Source organism: Tauraco erythrolophus, chromosome 7 (genome assembly GCF_009769465.1).
Source record: "Tauraco erythrolophus isolate bTauEry1 chromosome 7, bTauEry1.pri, whole genome shotgun sequence".
Lineage (NCBI taxonomy): Eukaryota > Metazoa > Chordata > Aves > Musophagiformes > Musophagidae > Tauraco > Tauraco erythrolophus.
In genome coordinates, this window is record NC_141471.1 from 10,150,222 (window position 1) to 10,169,243 (window position 19,022).

The 19,022-nt window shown below is 40.6% G+C and overlaps 1 protein-coding gene across 1 annotated transcript in view; it reads right to left on the reverse strand.

The window, feature by feature from the left end:
• Positions 1–755: 755 nt before the first annotated feature.
• PTPRN2 (protein tyrosine phosphatase receptor type N2) overlaps positions 756–19,022 on the reverse strand; it is a 683,076-nt gene continuing 664,809 nt past the window's right edge. The window contains exons 22-23 of the mRNA XM_086614526.1: positions 6,191–6,264; positions 756–827 (exon numbers count right to left, since the gene is read on the reverse strand). Coding sequence (XP_086470652.1) covers positions 756–827; positions 6,191–6,264 — 146 coding nt within the window. The remainder of the gene's footprint in view (positions 828–6,190; positions 6,265–19,022) is intronic.

Below are 19,022 nucleotides of genomic sequence, written 5' to 3' on the forward strand. Positions count from 1 at the left end.
CACTCTCCTTTGCCGCGCTGTCAGTGGCAGGTTCACGGTGGAGCTGCTGTGCTCGTCATCCCCCGCGATCCCATTAATGTGACCAACTTGTTCTCCCCAGTTGCAACAACTGTGCAGGCCTATTTACTTATAGTTCAGATTTTCTTCCATTCATGGCACAAAGCTGAAAAGTAAACAACAGTTAAGAAAACATTCGCTTGCCAAAGCCCGGCACGGGAAGGTGCAAGCTCTCTTTTCCAGAGCCTGGACCTGTGTTTACTCACACCCTCGGCACTGTTTCATGCTCTTGCTCGGCATTGTTTAGGAACAATCACCATCCTCTTCAGGCCCTCAACCTCTTATTCAGCCTTTGAGAAGTTACAAAATATAACAAAACACTGTTTTCTGAGACTATATTGACTGCACTAATTACCCACGATACTGTATATTTGCTATTAAGAAGATGAACGTGTGCTTTCAAAGTGTGACACTCAGGGCTTTGAGGATGTGAAGGAATTAGATGGATTGTTCTGTCATGTAATCCGAGGCTTCGATGTACTTTTAAAAATTTATTTAAAACCCCAAAAAACAGAATACACATTTTAACTGTTGAACTTTTACCAGCTAAAGGAGTTTGTAAGGACCCTATCACTATGTGGTTACAACAGAAGATACACAGTTAAGGTCAGGTCACGGTTTCCAATAACATTCACAGGGACTGAGGATGAGGAAAACGAGAGATGGATCCTGTGGGAACCTTCGGGAGACTAAGCTCCTCACTGCGGAAGTGCCTTGAGTATTGCATTCACCTCCTCTGCAACCGCTGTCAAAGCAAACTCGAACTGCTCCTGTGGAGAGAACAAACACACACTCTGAATAATAAACCAAACCCTCTTCCAAGAGCCTGGTGCGCTCTTCTGCAGCCGAGCATCCTCAAGACATTGTTACAAATATGAATATGCAGGGTGAACTGAACACTGCAACAGGAAGGAACAGAATGTTCTGGGATTATTGATGCCATATAACATGTTTGACAGCATCTTGAAGCTGGAGTCATTTTAATGGAGAAAAATGTTGGTAGCAGAAACTAAGCTATTGGGACACAATGATGTATTGCAATTGTGTGGTCAGAAGGGTTTGGAAAAAGCTGATCCCCAGCTATTTCCTTCTGACATAGAGATGGAAACTCGTTAACATAATTGAGATATGAAATAGGTAAGATGCTGCAAAGCAGAGCCTTTGGCTTTTCTCAGGACTGTTCTTAGTTGAAATCGGCTATAATAAATACTGCTTCACCTTGCAGCTATTATATAGAACATACCTGCTTTTTGGTTTACCTGTGATTGTTCTTTTTCAGCCTCTCTTTTTAACTGCCTTTCTGTACCCACAAATTAGCAAACGATGTTTAGAACACTCCAATTTAAGAAATACTTGGGGAGGCTTTTCTCTGTTATTAATTCACTGTAAGCATAAACCCAAAATTACTAACTGGCTTCGGCGCTGGGTTGGCAGACGTGTGAAGGACACAGCCAGGAATGGCCACCTCTTTTAAGTGCAACCCTAACACACTCCTGAACTGTGCAGCCCTACAGAAGAACAAAGGAGTTTTACTTCCTGAAGGTTAACAGGTGGTGTATTTTCCAAGCAAGTAATTTCTCTCAGAAATTTAGCTTACTGAAATATCTGACAGGATGATTTGGCATTTGCGACTTTTCAGATGAAAAAAGAAACGTGAGCAGTTTACTCAGAATATAAGCAAATCAATGACACCAGACAAGGACTGTGCAGAAGCTTCTGGATTTTCTACAAGTACTCCAGTGGTTTAAGCCAGCCAGGGTCGAGAGCTGCTGAAGAATCGACTTTGAGAATGGATGTCTGAGTTGCACCCTGGAAAGCATTCTGAGGTCACTGCTGGGATATTATCTGTGTCTCCAATTAGAAAATTGGTGGTCTGGTAGGTACGACCAGCCCCTCAGTCTGTGCTGCCAGGGCTGTGCAGGATGGCTGCAGGTACGTGTGCAGCAGTGGCGGACGGCTGCACAACACAGCCAGCCCCCAAAGGTGATCACTGGACTAAGTGCATTCATTTTCCACAGTGTTTCACTTTACCACGGAAATCTGCAGGAAGGATGAAAGATCAAACTACAGATGTGCAACTCACGAGTTCAGAAAGGCACCTGACTTCCAATTTCTGCAATTCAGTGCCAGTCTTACCCCACTGCAGAGTCATCTCCCATGTGGAGATGCCTCAGAGAGAAGCAATGATGGGCACAGTTTCTAAGCAGAAAAAGAACAAAACTCAGAATAATCTCTGAGAGACACTGACATTCACGAATTTTGCTGCTTGGTGCTGTCAACGTGGCACCCTTGTACATTTGCTGGACTGCAGCCAATAATTTTTCATCAGACATCAATTCACCCTAAAGAGTAGGACTCATCCTCATTAGGCACAGAAAATGGTGTATATGCTCTGCCTGTGCCTCCCTGCACTCCCCAAGGTCTCTGCAATTAAATAAAAGACTGGAAATGCTGGTGGCCACCCAGGAGCATCAGTTGTATTTTAACCAGAGCGTATTGACTGCGTCAGAGGAGCTGGAGGGCAGCGGAGGCAGAGTGGCCATTCGTCTGGACAAGCTGTGCCAGAACCAAACCGGGCGCTTGTACCAGCTCAAAAAGCTTCAGGAAATTTGGGCTGATGCATGAGAAGTGCTCACCTCCAGGAAGAAAAACCTTGGCAGGAAGAGCCAGTAGCTGCTGGACACCATCAGTGCAGCCCTGCGAGGTGAGGGACCTCCTGCAGAGCAGCCTGGGCAGGGTGGGAGACCCTTGTGCTGAGGCTGGCAGGAGAGGGGCAGAGCAAGTGCTCCTGGGAAGCCAGTGCTCAGATGTGAGCGGGACAGCTGGTCCCTGTCACTGCCAGACCTTGGAGGACAGGTTGCACAACAACAGAAGAGGCTGATCTGAGCACGGGGAGGTTGACATGGTGACAAAGCCAAGTTTCAGAGATATGCAGATGTTTCTTCCAAGGTGTGGGCGTCAGTTCGGAAGAAGGGAAGCTGCCCATGGTGATGAGGCTACCTATATGTGTTCCTCAGCTGAGTATTTTACAGTCGGGAAAAACTCGTAAGATAATAATAATATTAGTCTTGTTGGTGAAAATAACTCTAAAGTTATTCACTGAGCAAATCTGCCCTTTAACCTTGCTGGTCCGAGATGTGTTCAGCTTATTGTGAAGATCTGTCAAGCTGGAGACCATTTGACCTGGGCGTGCCTTTACCCCTTCCGGGAGCACAGGGCATCATTGCACTGCGTGAGGAAAAGCCTCTGTCTCGTTCGAGGACCGTGGACTGATCAACCTGAACTCCAAAGTTCAGATATGGATTCTGGAGACAAGTTCAGTGGAGACCTCCAGCTAACATTAGATGTGACCCTAAATTACTGATGCCAAACAACTTAGAAATCATAGTCTTTACAGCCAGAATTCAAAAGTGACTGGGAGACACTGCAGTAAAGCGGACAGTAGAGTAGACACATGAGGTGTGCAAGGACGTGGTCTTTCTGGGATGGTGCCGCTCAGCTCTTCCCCTTCCTTCCTTCTGCGTAATACGCGCAGGTGAAATGCAGATAGCGCAGCGTCCATTGATGTGTATCACCACCCTCCAAAGAAAAGCCTTTCCACACCTCCCACACCTATCCACTAGAACCACCACAGTTAGATCAAATTAATTTATGTATTTTTTTTTTGTTTTGTGCTACCACTGTCATTCACATATATGCTATTTGCATATACAATATTGACTGGAGATGAATGTAAACATCTAGCTTTGCCTAGAAAACAGAGATGGGGAGGCATCTTGTGGTGTCAGTCCACCTATAATGCAGATGTGAGATGAATATGTTTAGAAAAAGTAATGAGCTATGTTTCATTAGGTCTACAAATAAAAATTCCTGGGAGAACAAACTGAGTACATGTAGCATATATGACACAATAAAGAACCTTAGCTAAGTATTACAGATTGTGAGAGGAAAGATATAGGAGAGAGAAAAAAAGGAAATACGTATTTTTCCCATCACAGAGAATACGCTTCCTCCTTCATTACTTTTTCCTCTCACATGTGGCATATCAATTCTATTTTATGATTCCCCTGCAAAAAAACAACAAAACCACAAACCCTCTATTATGCTCCTCAGAAATGCAGAATGTCGTTATGATAATTTCATTACCATTTATTATATACAGTGTTTTTGAATTAAAGATCCCTTCCAGAAGACAAAATGTTGCAAATAAATCTTTCTCATGCTTATTGAAAATGTGGAGCGCTGCCTGCTGGAACCACAATAACATTGCTGAAGTAAGTTGGTGTTTATTTTGCCTGGGGATATTCTGTAATTGGCATTTCTAACCTGACTTTTAATCCATTGTTTTAAATTACTCCAAGAGTCTAATATTCCTCATTTGTATTCAGTTGGGAAAGCACAGTGGTTTGTTTAAATCCATCAGAAAAATTCTCTGGGGATCGTGCATTGCTAGCATGTAACCAGATATTTATAATTTGCAAGACATTAGCTTGAATAAGTGATTTGGGTGGTTTTGAGAAAATGACAACGATGGAAGAAGGAGCAAGAGGAGAGATAAGCAATATCCTGAGAAAATTTTTCACCCTGGATAAAAACACAGGACACATTTCTTTTCTGGAGTTCTTCCAGATAAATGTTTGGAGGGGAAAAACACATCTTGAGTTACATTTTCATGGGACTTGGGTAACTATTTCTGAGCTAACTAAGAGCTGTTTGCATAACCTCATTCTTTGATTCTGGAGCTATGATTTTTCTTTTGTTGAAGGCAACAAGCTGTCATTTCTCTGCCCTGAGAGGGAAACTGGAATTTGAGCTCTATGTTTCTACAGAGCTGCCATATATTTTGGATGCATTTGCAGAGCAGCTCAGGACTTGCATCTTCCCTCAGAGTAAATATACGTGACATTTGATACTGTAAGCTAGATGTGATTTTTTGTCCAATCTGAATAATCAAAGTAGAAGAAAGATTTGTGCAATTTTATGTCTTACTTGCGGATAAACATTAGTTAGCTTTGACTGGCTCATCTTTATTTTTCATGTACTTCCTTAATTAGTAAATAATAATGTCCCCCCAACTGTTCTCCAGCACCGCTTCTCCTAGTATTAGTGGGAACATAAAATGATTAGGAAGAGATTCAAGAGAAGTTATGAACCAATGATTACTGCAAAATACATTCATTTCACCTTTGTCCCTCAGCAATTTCAATTCCCTAAATGCTGCAGACTTTCATTTCAGTTCCTGCCTGGTCAAGACAGAGTGCTGTCACGTTGCTCTTGTTACTCAGTTTGGGGCTATAACGCTCATTCGATACTTCACCATGTCATATTCAGATTTATTTGGACTCCATGCCATGAAAGTTTGTTTATTGTCATATTTGCAGCTCTTAGCTTGCAGCAAATACCCCAAAATATCATTCCATACATCACTGGAATTGTTAATAATAGAAAGTTTCATTTCCAATTTAAGGCACTACAGTCACACCATCAGCTATGTTTAAAAGTTTTACACTGTAGAAAATCTTAAAACTATTACAAATGACAGGAATTAGAAAGTAAGATGTTCACTTCACCAAAGGGTACAAATATAGCCACCACACTACATCCATAAATGACATGGATTTAGGCACGATGCAAGCTCTTCCATTCAAAGATACTAAAAATGACTCAATTTCCTACAAAATTTTCCTTTAATTCAAAACCTTTTTTTTCAGAAAAAAAAATCAAATGCGTCAGTTACATTCTCTTTAACGAATTGAAGCTTTTAAAAAATACTACATGCACAGTTAAGCACAGATACTCTATGAAAATAATCCATATTTCAGGATGAAAGCAAAAACATTCTTTCAAATGCACATTTTCTTTAGTAGGCTATAGATTGTTGTCTTGACTGCCCTTCATATATGGTAATCAAGATAGATGTCGGAGACATAACAAGAAAGAGCAGTAAACACCAAAGAAAGTAGCCTAGATAAATCTCCAGCATAAATAAACCTCAGTTGGTAGGGAGCCAAACAGAGTAATCAGCAAGCGACCTGCGTTAAATTAGGTCATACCCTCTCTCTTCTGTCATGAAAACAACTACTGCGAAAGACCTTTAATGTATTTAAAATCCCAGTGGATTTATTGACAGTACCTTTGTCTGGACCATGCCTGGTCTCTGGTCCCTCAAGTGCTCCAGGGTAGCAGCAATATCAATCTCTTTAGCACCTGCAACAAACCACAAATTGGGCTGAGTTCAGAGCACAAGATAATCCATGCTGCATCTGTCAATCTCTTGCTATCGGGTTCCCTTTGGGCTAACAGTCCAATTGAAAATTATTACATCCATCTCTCAGCAGACTTCGCAGACAGCTGCAATTTTTGTGTTCATATAGAAATATAAGAGGTTGGGGCAGCTTTTATTAACATTAATTCGGGAAAAGCCAGAGAAAAACAAATTCTTAAAAATCCCTCTGCACCCAGAGCAGGATACATTTTGCCGAACCTAAAGGTCCATCGTGGCAATGCCACCGAGCGCCCTTCTGTCACTTCTAAGAGCACACACTGAATTAAGGGCCCAACCCACACAAAGATTTATGCTGTTAACATAAGATTGAGGTGAACTTTTGTCACCTGCAGCTGAAATCAAAAAAAAACCTGTCTGCAGCATCCCAATTCAGGACCTGCCAGACCATCTCGCTGCATGATTGCTATTTCAACCGGCAAATCTACAACGTTTTCTTTAGGCTATACTTCGGGGTCTGGCCGCCGCGGCTTTGCAGTGATCGGCAGCACGAGGATGCAGAAGATAAGCACGCAGAGCCTCACTGCCGTGGCAACTGGCTCCCTTCCTCCAGGCAAACGGAGGTGCTCTCTTTTCAAACATGATCTGTGGAGAGCAAAGCAAGTCCTTGTGCCTCTCACTTTTCTTGTAATAACTCAGAGCCTAGAGAACTGAAGGGGACATGGAGATGTTGATTTCCTCCTCAATTTCCTCCAATTTGAGATGTTCCAAAACCACTCATCTCATTTTCCTTAAGTGCCCAATCAGATACACATTTTTGAAGGCACTGAGAGGAAATTGGGATTTAGGTCCCTGGATGAACTTCAAGAGTAGAAGCCCAGTTGAAAACCCTTTGATGTTCACCTACAGAGTTTGTCTCTCTTGCATCTGTCCCCTTCTGCAGTATGCAGAAACATCACACAGCACCAAAGCATCATTCAGATGGGCAAAGGGCCACCCTGGACTGAGTGTGACTTCCCCATCTCCACTTCCTGATCCCCTACTTCTCCACACGTTCACACATTCTCCTAGGACAGATGTGGGTCTGTAGCCTCTGCACCTGAGGAAGCCGCTGACCTCAGGTCTCTCCTGTCTTGTACAACAGTTTCATCATTAGATGGTTTATCAAGGACAGGTATCAGCTACGTTCTGCTATCTGCTTTGCTTTGAAGGATACCTAATAGTGTGCTCTGAAGAAGACCGTCACCTTTCGATGTGCGATTTGACAAACCGTTTCCTATTGCCTGGCCCTGGGAATCTCCGGGCCCAGGCTGTGCCAATTTGAGACTTCCTTCTGCAGTCATTTAAAACTCCCCAGCTACTCACAGGAGTCTCGGTGCCTAACATGGGTGGCACCACGGAAAACATTGCTGCTGCAATAGCTCACTTGTACACACCTAGAACATATACTTGTTTAATTCCCAGGACTGGATTTGCAGGATCAGACTCAATGCTTACAACTCTTCCTACAACTCTTGCAATTTAAGTGCTTAAATCTAGCTGTAATTAGGTTCATGTCAATGTAAACACCATGCCCCTCCTCATTTACCCAGCTCAACTTTAAAACTCAGCACCGTCTTCTAAAAAATTCAGAAAAGCAACTAACAGAGGATGATTTAACTTGGTTCCCTTTGATAAAAGATATGAGAAAATACTTTAAAAGAACATCAGCTCTAGAAGAAAATTTGATTTGCAATGCGTTCTTCATGTTGATGAAAATATGTTCTCCAGTTGTATCAGAAATGGAATTAATTAATTCAGTAAATATAACAGTGACAATTTAGAAAAGGAATCAGACAGATATTTTTACTAATTACCATGGGTTGGGGCATGGTATGGCTTTTTTTCCCCTTCCTCCACTCCCCCACACATTGTACAGGTATTTATTTACAGGGACAGGCTTTGGAAAAAAATAGGAATTTTTATTTTAAAATAAAAAACTTCAAACCTCCTTACAACAGAGCAGAAGAATACACGCTCATATGCTGTGAAGTCTGATAACAGTGACAGTGATTATACCTTAAGTTCGTTACAGGTTTTGCAGTGGCAATTCATCTGGACAACATCAGTAAAGGTATGTTCTTTGTAGACCCTAGCACTGGTGTAACATGGGAGCTCAGGTCAGTGTTTAGTCTTGCATGTGCATGTGCAATTAGGTGGGAATTTCCTGTTCCACCACAGACATCCATGGGAGCAGAGTTGTGCACATGCTTTACAGCCTTACTTCAGCCTCATTAGATTACCAGGAATTAAAATGTCCCAGTAGCACCTTGGCGCAACGTAAGAGGAATTCTCTTTCAGAAATTAAGAGATGAGAAGAATTTAAGACACTGACATCCATGGATGAGGTTAACCACAGTCCTAAGCCAGCTGCCAAGGTGTGCTGCAAAGATAAACTTAGAGATCCTCTCCACTGGAACTGACAGGCTTGAGTGCCACAGGGGCTTCCCATGGCTGCAAAGGGGTATGTCCCTCCTCCAGTGAGGGATGGTCTTTGTTTGAAAATACTCTAGCCTCAGGCCAACGCAGTAACATATTAGGTGCAGGGAAAAGGTTCATGACAAGACCTAGTAACACTTTTTAATGGCCAGACTAGCTTCTGAGCCTACCTCTGAAAGAGTTAATTCCTCCATTTCTGTGATGCAGATTGCAGGCATTTACTCATGAACTGATGCTTGCTTTTTTATCATCATTAATGGAACGACATGCCTAATAGTGTGAACAACATCTGATTATAAAATCCTGATTTAGCAAAACACCAAAGCATATGCTTGCACTGAAACATAAGAATAGTCCTAGTGGGCCAGTGTGCTTAACGGTAAGCTTGTTTTAAAGTGTTTTGTGAGTAGAACTCCCTGAAACATCAGTTATTACTGATCAGTGTCCCCCAGCCCATGGGTTATGATCAGCACATCACCCACAAGTACTTCTGATGTCCTCAGCCATAGGTAGGTAAAAAGAAAAAGAGAGCTAAGTATGATTTTGCCCAAAGCACGTGTCTTGTTGAGAGGCCAGGGGTTAGAGGCAAGGCAAAGAGATTGGTTTGCTACCTTCTTTTTTCCATTTCTGAATGCCTCAGATACTACGGTGAGGGGAACTACCTAAGTGCCTAGAGAGGTTGACCAACGAAACTTAGTGCTGCAAAGATGGGCAGCTGTTTTGGAAGAAAAATATCTTGGAAGAAGAAAATTCACAGGAAAAAGGATGAAATAGGATAAAGTCAGCATGACTTGTTTTCTCTTTACATGAGCAAACCTCTCTTCCTCCCCCACATCCACCACTACACGTTCTGCATCTATTCCCTTATTGTGCCCAAAACAAAAGAGTTTAAATATATATTGGTAGTCCACTATTAAATCTCATTTTGTGATGAGGGCTTTTTTTTCTGTTCAAACTTATGCTAGATTGCTGTTATATTATGTAAATTGAGCTCACTTCCACTGATGTGTGCAATAGTCTGTAGAAAGTTCTCTGGTGACAGAGACAGACGAAGAGATTTTCAGGGCACAAAGGGATGACTGAACCCAACCTGCCTTCACAGGTGAGAGGAGCTCAGTGTTTTAACTGCAGTGTGAGTTTTTGACTCTCTTTGGAATTATTTTGTTGAAATCTGACACAAATTCAACATCTTTTTCGCCACAATGAGGCTTTCTCTTGAATCTGAGAGTCCAACAGTATGGGATAGCATTCCATACTACTCAGTAACCCCTATTTATGCTTTTGAGCCATTTTAGGTGACAAAAAATACAGCACATGCTACACAACATTGGGAGAAAGGGATAATGCGTCTGAGGACGTTAGGGTCAAATCATGCTCTTACTAAGATGGTTGCAAAATATCCAGACACTGCTAAGGTATTTTAAACATTGCATATCTGGAAAGTCCCCATACAAACTAAATTTGATGCAGTGGTTTAGAGTAAAAGCTGGAAGAACTCGCTCCACTGATTCCAAGGATATCCCATTATCGGAAGTGCTTTGCTCAGGCTACTAAACGATGAAGTCCGGTAATAGATGGATACATCAATTTATTGTCATACAATAAATAATCTACAGGAAGGGTTAAAAATAGGAGACTGGAGGGCACTGACAATTGGGAAAGAGAACACCAAGTATGACAAAAAGGCAGTATTTTCTACATTTTCTTGCCACCACTACGTATCTGTCTGTGTAACAGTGCTACTGGTTTCAAAAAATAAAAAGGGGGATAAAAGCAGAAGCATTTAAAGAATAAAGAGCAGCCTTTTCACCTTTCGACTGTATTTTACTCTGCAGGGAATAAATTTGGTTGGTGGTTGTGACAGGTTCCTTTTTCACAACGGATTTCATTGCTTGTTTTAAATGAACGTAAGGATCCAGCTTAGTGTGAGGCTGAGCTAATGTTGCACCAGCAGCACTGTGAAAAATGACTGTGCAATGTGTCTTTTTTTTTGTTTTTTTAAACAGACCATGCATTTGCAGTAATTCACTGTGCATCAGATACTCCTAGCCTTCCCCCTGCCCTCAGCAGCTGGGTGAGCTAGCTGAGTAAATGCCTCCAAAAGCACTTCCACACCAGTGCAAGCCAGATTTCAACGTCAGTAATTAACTATCATCTTCCTAAAGGCTTGAAGCATTCACAGTGAGTGCACAACAACCCACGTCAGGAACATTAACTGGATAAACTAAAAGAAAAAAGAGAAGATGCAAGCTGAATGATATTTTGCCCCCAAGGAGAGAGGAGGTTTCTGAAGTTTAGGGTCATATCCTTTACAACTCTTTCTCTCCCCGCAGGCACCAATGCAGGATGCATGCTGGCACTTAACAGCTGGTGCTCCTGATTAGCAGATCTCAAGGGGTTAAAGTGTTTGCCCTTAGACAGTCATGTAAGTGGAGTATGCCATAAAAACATGGGTAAAAGTTGAAATCCCTTTTCCTCCTGCAATAAATAATGAGCTAGCTAAATTCTGCTGCAATACAGTCCATGAGGTGACCAGCAGCAGCTCACAATATTTAAAAATCATCGTGAATTACCTCATGTTAGTTTTATGACTATAATAATGAAATCTTCCCTCTCTTCTCCTCCCCCTAAACATGGCAGGGGACCCATTTTGATAAGCACAAGACACATGAGATACACTGTGGAGGATAATCCCTTCCACACTGTAGCAGCGTTGCTGTCAATGTGATGGTACAGGAATACGGCAGAGAAAGTTTGTCAGGAGGGGTAACATCTTTTAATATATCAGCTGGGAATAAAAAATGAAAGTATATAGTTAAAAAGTGGTTTTCAGGTTCAGCACTCTACAGAGCCTTTGCACCTGAAAACGTGCTGTTTTTTTTTTTTGTTTTTTGGTTGTTTTTTTTTTCAGTTATAAGGACAATCAGTATTTGTTACATAAATGCATGAAAATTTTGGCTTAATTAAGGCAAGCTTTGAGATTTTATTTTTATGTAACAGGCTTGAACATACTTGCACTGAAAGCAAAGTAAAAAGTTCTATTTTATTCATTACTAATGAAAAGTGCAGCATAGTTTCTGTGAGACTGACAGAATTTTACATTAAAGGACTGTATTAAAAGGAATATTTTAGTTTCTAGATGCTCTGAATTTTCTGTGTATTTATAAAAATAAAATGATCCTTAAATACTTCATCAAAGCAGTTATTTGTGGGGGGTTTCTTTTTAAATAACCCAAACTGAAGAGTTTTCTTTGTGATGTTTCACAAATACATATCACTCATAAATATTAAATTAAAAAGGATTTTTCTGGCTGGGAACAACTTTCAGATCTACTGGCATATATCCTCTAAAAGATACAGTTATAACTCTGCAGAACAGCTATAAATTTGTTACTGCTAGTCCTAAAGGATGGCTTGGTCATTAGGTTGCTATGTTTAGCTACATTTGAATTCTCTTCCCGACCCAGACTCTGACTTCCTGCACCATTTCGGTTCAATCATTAAGTTCACCCTTTGTTTCACACCATCATTTATAAAATGAACCAGCTTTTTCCTACCTAATAAGTTTTTATGAAGGAAAATTCATTAATGATTACGAGGTACTTGGACACTAGAGAGGTGAGGACCTAGATAGATACTCTATTTTTTTTTTTTTCCAATACCCTTTGCACCTTTCTCAGCCCTCTTTCTGTTCCCCTTGATCACAAGGTGATCACAAAACTGAATATACGATGTAGGAGTCGTGCTGAGTGGTTGTAAATGTGGGATTATTAGCACTGTTAGCATCTCTCCTTAAGGAGAAGATGATGATCTGTGTGGGAATAAGCATTTATCCCAACAGAAAAAAACGTACTACTAAGGGGAATACAGAAATGACCTGTCAAGTGCCTTTCTTTTGCAGCAGTAAGTATTCAGTCTCATTCTAGTCAGATATTACCTGCTTAATGCATCTTTTTATATTTATTATATTGTATAGATTTTGAATTAGGCCTTGAAGGGCAAAGGGACTTGTTAGGTCAGATCAAAAACTGGCTTGTTAAAATCTCAAAGGAAGAGTCCCTAATACAGTTCTTTCTGCTGCTGTTGCTAGAAGCTGAAAAAGATCCAATTAATATTTGCAAGATGCCGCTGATCGGCAGCCTTTTAGCCTCAGAGTCACGCAAGGCGCAGTATTCGCAGGCAGGCGGAAGCGCCGTGGACAAATCACTTGTAATATTATGAAAGAGTAAAAATATAAGTGAGAAAGAAAATAAGGGCAAAAACACAGTGTCAGCAAGGACAGTGAGCTGTCTCATCACAGCGTGTCTGTGTTTAGGAAGAATACAAGTGTTTCTCATGTTTGGGTGATGAATGCATGACTCATGCCTAAAAGTGATGCTTCGTGGCCAAAGCAAACTCGTGCTCAGCAGCTTTATGCTGCTTTCCTTCCCTCCCCAAGTGAAGATTGACAAATAGGCTTTCCTGGGTCTAGTACAACTTTTTCAGGTCCTTTTCTGTGCACACCTTTCCTTCAGGAAGGAGGCAGCCAGTGAACCGTGGAGACCCAAGGACAGAAACCTCCTAAAGAAGGACAGGCAGTAACTAGAGCCAGGTCTGCCAGGAGCCTGATATACAGAAGTGGCCCCTCTACACTGCTGGCTGTGGTAGCGTATGGGAACAGAAGTGGGCCCTCTGGGTGTCAGGAGGGTATAGCAGTACCCATGGACTATTACACTGTCACAGCTATGCTGTTCCCGATGCCCAAGCTAGCTGGACGTAGCACAGACACGCTATAGATGTGCAATGCCCCCAAAGCTCTAGATGCCTCCAGCTTCCCACTGACAACTTCTAAAGGACGGCTCATGTAGCTGCTCCAGCAAGTGTCTGCCCCATTGAGTACTTAATGTTGCAGTGAAACATTTAATCACACCATATGAGGGGCAAACTCAATCTGATTAAAGAAGAAAGGGTCATAACTAGGGGGAGTGTAACACCACTTCTTCACTGACCATTAGTTTTAATGGCATACCGGTAATATTTACTAACTAGCTTAGTCTCAAAGGCCCAGCCTCATCTCATCTACTCCAGCCATCCTTGAAGTTCGAATCGGAGTTAGTCATCTCCTCTCCCAACAGCCAAGAGAGAGAGGGGAAGCTCTGATGGGCAATTCATTTGCCTAAGAATTACCCTCCAGAGGTGCATATCATTCTCCACTGATGACTGAGGAGACCTAGACAACTAGGTTAGGTGAGATGCTTAACACTAGATGCTTTATATGGATAAAGTTAGCTGAAATGAACCTGGGTTGAAGAGAGTTGAGTTTCTGCTCTGCAGTTCCAGGCTCACAAATGCTAGAATCTTGCAGATCTAACAAGTGTTTGAAATCTGTGTTTTGTGTCTGTTGCCTTCTCCTCTTCCCTCACCCCCCAGGTTGGCAATCTTGATGGCAATGACAAAAGAAAAAGCAACATGAAGCCATAATGAAAAGATAAACCAGTTGCAATATAGTGTAGGGAAGGTCATGGAAGTGAAAAACACGTTGCAAGAGCAACTGCTGTTTGTATAGTGCTCTGCTGCAAAGAAACAAGAGTATTTTCTTCCTTCAACTTCCATTGTCTGAGTGTCCATTAAATAAAATCACTTGTAAATATTAGAGTTAAAAAAGGGAGCTGAGTAACAGCTCCAAACTACAGAAATAAAAGCAATTTTCATTTGTAGTTATCCAGATGTCTGCCGCTGTAGCTGCTGGAGTTCTGCTATTGGCCGGGAGGACCATTTGATGCTTTTCATAGAAAGAGAAAAGCGTCAGCAAAAACCTAGTGAGGGACACACTTTTAAAGATAAGAAAAAAGATAGATGCATTCAGGCTGGCATTTTCATTAAAAGCTTATTCTTTCTCTGAGATGAGCAAAATCTGTGTGCATGTGTGTATGTAGTTTGGGAGGGACCCAATGTATACCTGAATCCGTGAACTGTCTGTAATTTCAGACAAAATGCATAAGTGCTTCTATACACCTAACAATGACCCAAATTAAAATTTCACTATCTTTATTAAAAAAAAAGAACAACAAAACAATCACAACAAAAAACCCCAACAGGCAAAGCAAGGATATAAATGGAGAAAGGAGAACTTAGAGTAATAAAAGTGAGGTAATTAAAATTATTGTGGCAGTCATACATACAGAGTATGCATTACATAATGTGTTGTTGTTTACACATTTTATATTAATCCTTGAAAACTGCATGTCATAAACATATAAAGTGATATGGCTTTGTCAGTTCACAATCCAAAGGAAGGTGATACTGAAGACAGAACACCTAGGAACACCCCAATTATTTTAAAAACTGCACAGAAAAATAATGCTTCTAAGCTCACACTGATTTCAACAGTCTTGCAGAGATAGAAACTCACTACTGACATGTCAGCTTTTAAGCTAATATCCTTTGTCAATGCAGAAAAAACCATGCAGAAACCACTCACTGTAACTGAATGCAAATGGATGCTAATTTGAGGCCCAATCCTTCCTCACTCGTGCTAAGCATGAGAATATGTCACATCACATTCTATACCATACGGGAACTGTTTCTCTTTACATCTAGATTTCCCCCAGCCTCCCTAGGATTTAAAAGAAATATGCCTAAATTACCACATGCAGGAAACAGAAGTTAATGAGTTGCATTCCACGTAGGGTAAGATGACCCATAATCACCTATGGTCACTCTAGAAAACACCAGTGCAGGCATCTAAATTTAACTCGCACATGCACGCAGATGTGCACACACGCACACACGCAAAGGGTAATGATTGCAGGAATGGTGGATGTGCTGCTACTGCCTACTTAGAGGTGTTCCCCAGCATCAGCTCCTGTAGAGTTCTACACAATTTGCTCCTTTTAGTACCTCTTCCAGAAATTGCTGGTGAATTATCTGAAAGGCAGTTAATCTCCACGTGCCGAACCAAACACAAACGAAATTAAGATGCTGAATGCAAAAATGATGTTTCTGAAAATGCATCTCAGTTTGCCCTACAGAATCTTGGAGTCTCCTTTGGAAAACGTGAATTTTCTTTACAGGGGACACAGAAGTAGCTCGAATACATTAAATTGTGAGAACTACACCTTACATTGCTTTCATTTTACATTGCATGTAGGTGCCAATGCCTTCACAAGACAGTACATGGAGTGACATGAATAAAAGATGCAACTATTGCAGATTCATTCTTTAATGAAGTTTATCTTTAAAAGTGACTAAATTGGTCCAGCTATAGAAGTTGTGGAATAATTACACTTTAGTTAGGTAATACACATTGTACCCTTTACAGCCAGAAGACTACCATCTGGTCAATTAAACACTTCTCTTCAAATCCTTCTATGGACTGCTGCATGAGATTAGCTACAAAAAAAGTAGTTCTTCACTCTGTATATAAATCTCCTTTTCCAAACATTTGTGCAGCTGCTTCTCGAACTGATAGCACAGTACTTCTATGACCAGCTTTTTCACTTTTCTGTATTCTAACCTACCCATTGTGTGAAAAAATGCCATCCAAATTCCTTATCTGCTTGCCTCCTCCTTAGTTTCAGTCAATGACCTCTTGTTTTCAAATTAGTCACTATCTCAAGCTGCTTACTGACATCAATACATTCCTTTCAGGATCTTCTAACGCTCTATGGGGACCCCCCTTCGTGCTCCTTTTCCCAAGGAATAGCCCATGTCTGATCAGTCTTTCTTCACAATTCATTTGCCCCAAACCCTGAATAATTAGGACTGCTTTCTACCACACTTTCCTAGTCCCAATTCTTTTCCAATAAAATGCCCAGAACAGCAAATAATTCAAGAAATATGGCTCTTTTAGAGTAATCCCTGATCACCAAACTACCTAAAAAAGAAAAAAAAAAAGAAGAAATTACATCAACAATGTTTGCTTTTTGATTGAAATCATAAAGGAAACCATCTAAAAATGCAGTCCATACAACATACACTAGGAAACATCAACCATGACCACCTTCCTCGTGGTCGCTAATTCATTTCACAAAAGAATCATGTAGAATATGCTACTTCTCTATCTTCATTTTATGAACTATTAATTGATGACTCTACAGTGTCAATAATGTGTCAAAAGCTTTAAATCTTTATGGGTCAAAATGTGCCTTGCAAAAGAAACAAACACTGTTTTAAACAGCTTGTTTTAAATAGCAAGAGTTCTGTAAGCGTCACAGGCTGGACCATAAAAAACTGTCCTATACATTCCCTATACACTTTTGCATGTAGCTGGGGGCCCAGCTCTCATTGTGATTAATTATCTGCTGGGAAAGGCTGCAAGAATGAGCACTATTTGCCTAATCGTGTTTCCAGGGTAACTCATTACATAAAAGTTACAATACGTAAATGCAGCTCATTTGAAAAACCGTCCTTATAACACACGATGTGTTTACATGGACACTAAGAGCTTCCTTCAGAAATTGAAATAGCAACATCTCAGATTTACATGGTTAGCATTACCGCCACTGAGAACTGAGGCAGTCTTGTGGATAGCACAACAGTGCACAAAGCAAAATCTAATTTTTTGGTTGCATGGCCTGCATTTTTTTTCCTTTTTCGTAGAGGTGATAATCTATCTCACCCAAATCTCACAGACCAGCAACGTGATCAATTTAAACTTAGAACATGAAAACAATTAAATTTTTAAGTCCTGAACTTTTCACCTGTAAATTCTTCTCCAGAATACAACATATTTCTAATTCCACTTCTTGTCCTTTTCCCATTAAATACCATTTTAAAAAAGGTACTCTTTTTCACACTATTTATTCTCTCAACCACTGTATGACATGTAGTATGTTAAGCTTTAATTTCATGGAAGAAGCTGGATCCTAGGCTGAAGAAATATTCCCTCATTCACCAAGGGCATGTCAGAAATAGTCTGCTCTAGACTTGTATCAGTGCCACCAAACAATAGTTTCCACAGACTTTGCATAAGGACTCAAAAATCAGCAGATTGAATCCATTTTAACATGAATATGGGCATTTTCTTTCATAAAATCCTTTCAGAGAGGAGCTAACCCCACAACTTCATTATGATTGTTAAATCCACACAGCAGATAAGCAAAACCTCAGCAAGGGTTCAGATTAGCCAAAATCATTTGATCACGATGAGTCAGAAGGCGAATTAAGAAATCTTTTGTTTTGCCTTAAAATGTCACGGTATAAACTGCATCTGCTCAGGAGCTGACTCACAAGACCCTCAGACAATAGGGTAGCGGGGGCAAGGAGAGGACTTGGGGAGATAACCTCCACAGCCTGCCCAGGCCAGAGCGTGTGTGCTCATCAATTATAATCCAGGCTTTTGAATGCAAGAGAATAAACTGTTGGTTCGGCTTTGCTAAATCAAATCTTTTGCTGGGTTTTAGAATTCGGAAATCAATAGTTTAAAAGGATTTTAAAATTCATATTCACCTTCTCTTTGACTCATCTCGTTCCAGCTAGTTCAAACACAAGAAAATGGACAGTCAGCAAACCCCAAGCAGCTGCTAGCTGGATTAATATCTAAAAATCAAACTATTATCTTCACTATCCAAGGCTCTCAGTTCAGAAAAATGAAAGTAGGAAGACTCATAATCTCATTTTTTTTCTTTCTTGTGCCAGAAACACTCAATAAAATGTCTTGCAATATATCAACCTTTTAGTCACTACAATAAGCCTGCAGGAAAGACAAGAAATGAGAAAATTCTCAACTTTTCTCTAGATCACACACACAAAAAAAAACCTCATCAGCTCAGAGTTACTATGAGTTTGGGAAGAGGAAGGAATATCAAGTAGACTATATCTGAATCAGTTTATCTTCCCTAGTAACAAAGGATAAAATTTGTAAATACATCAAGAACGTTGAAATTCTCAGCAGAAATCAGCCTCAGAAAAACAGTCTCTGTCAAAAATCCTGCAAGCATTGTTATCTACAAAAACAATCCGTTATCATTTTCTTTGTTTATTTAAATCATGGGAGCACCCATGGAGTTGAAATACATAATTTCTCAACTTCTCACTCAAAACTAAATCTCGTCCTAAGCTGTCTGTCAGGGAAATGAGAGGTGTCTGAGTAACTATCTCAAAATTGTACCACTTGTGTAAAAATAGTATCATAGTTAATTAGTTATCATAGTTAAATCATGTTAAGTAGCATTTAATTGTGCTACTGTAGGGCCAGATTCAACACCATTTCATTTTTGTTATTACTTTGATGGGTACAGGATCAGGGTCTTGTAAACGCTCTGCATACGAATCTAGCAAGAAA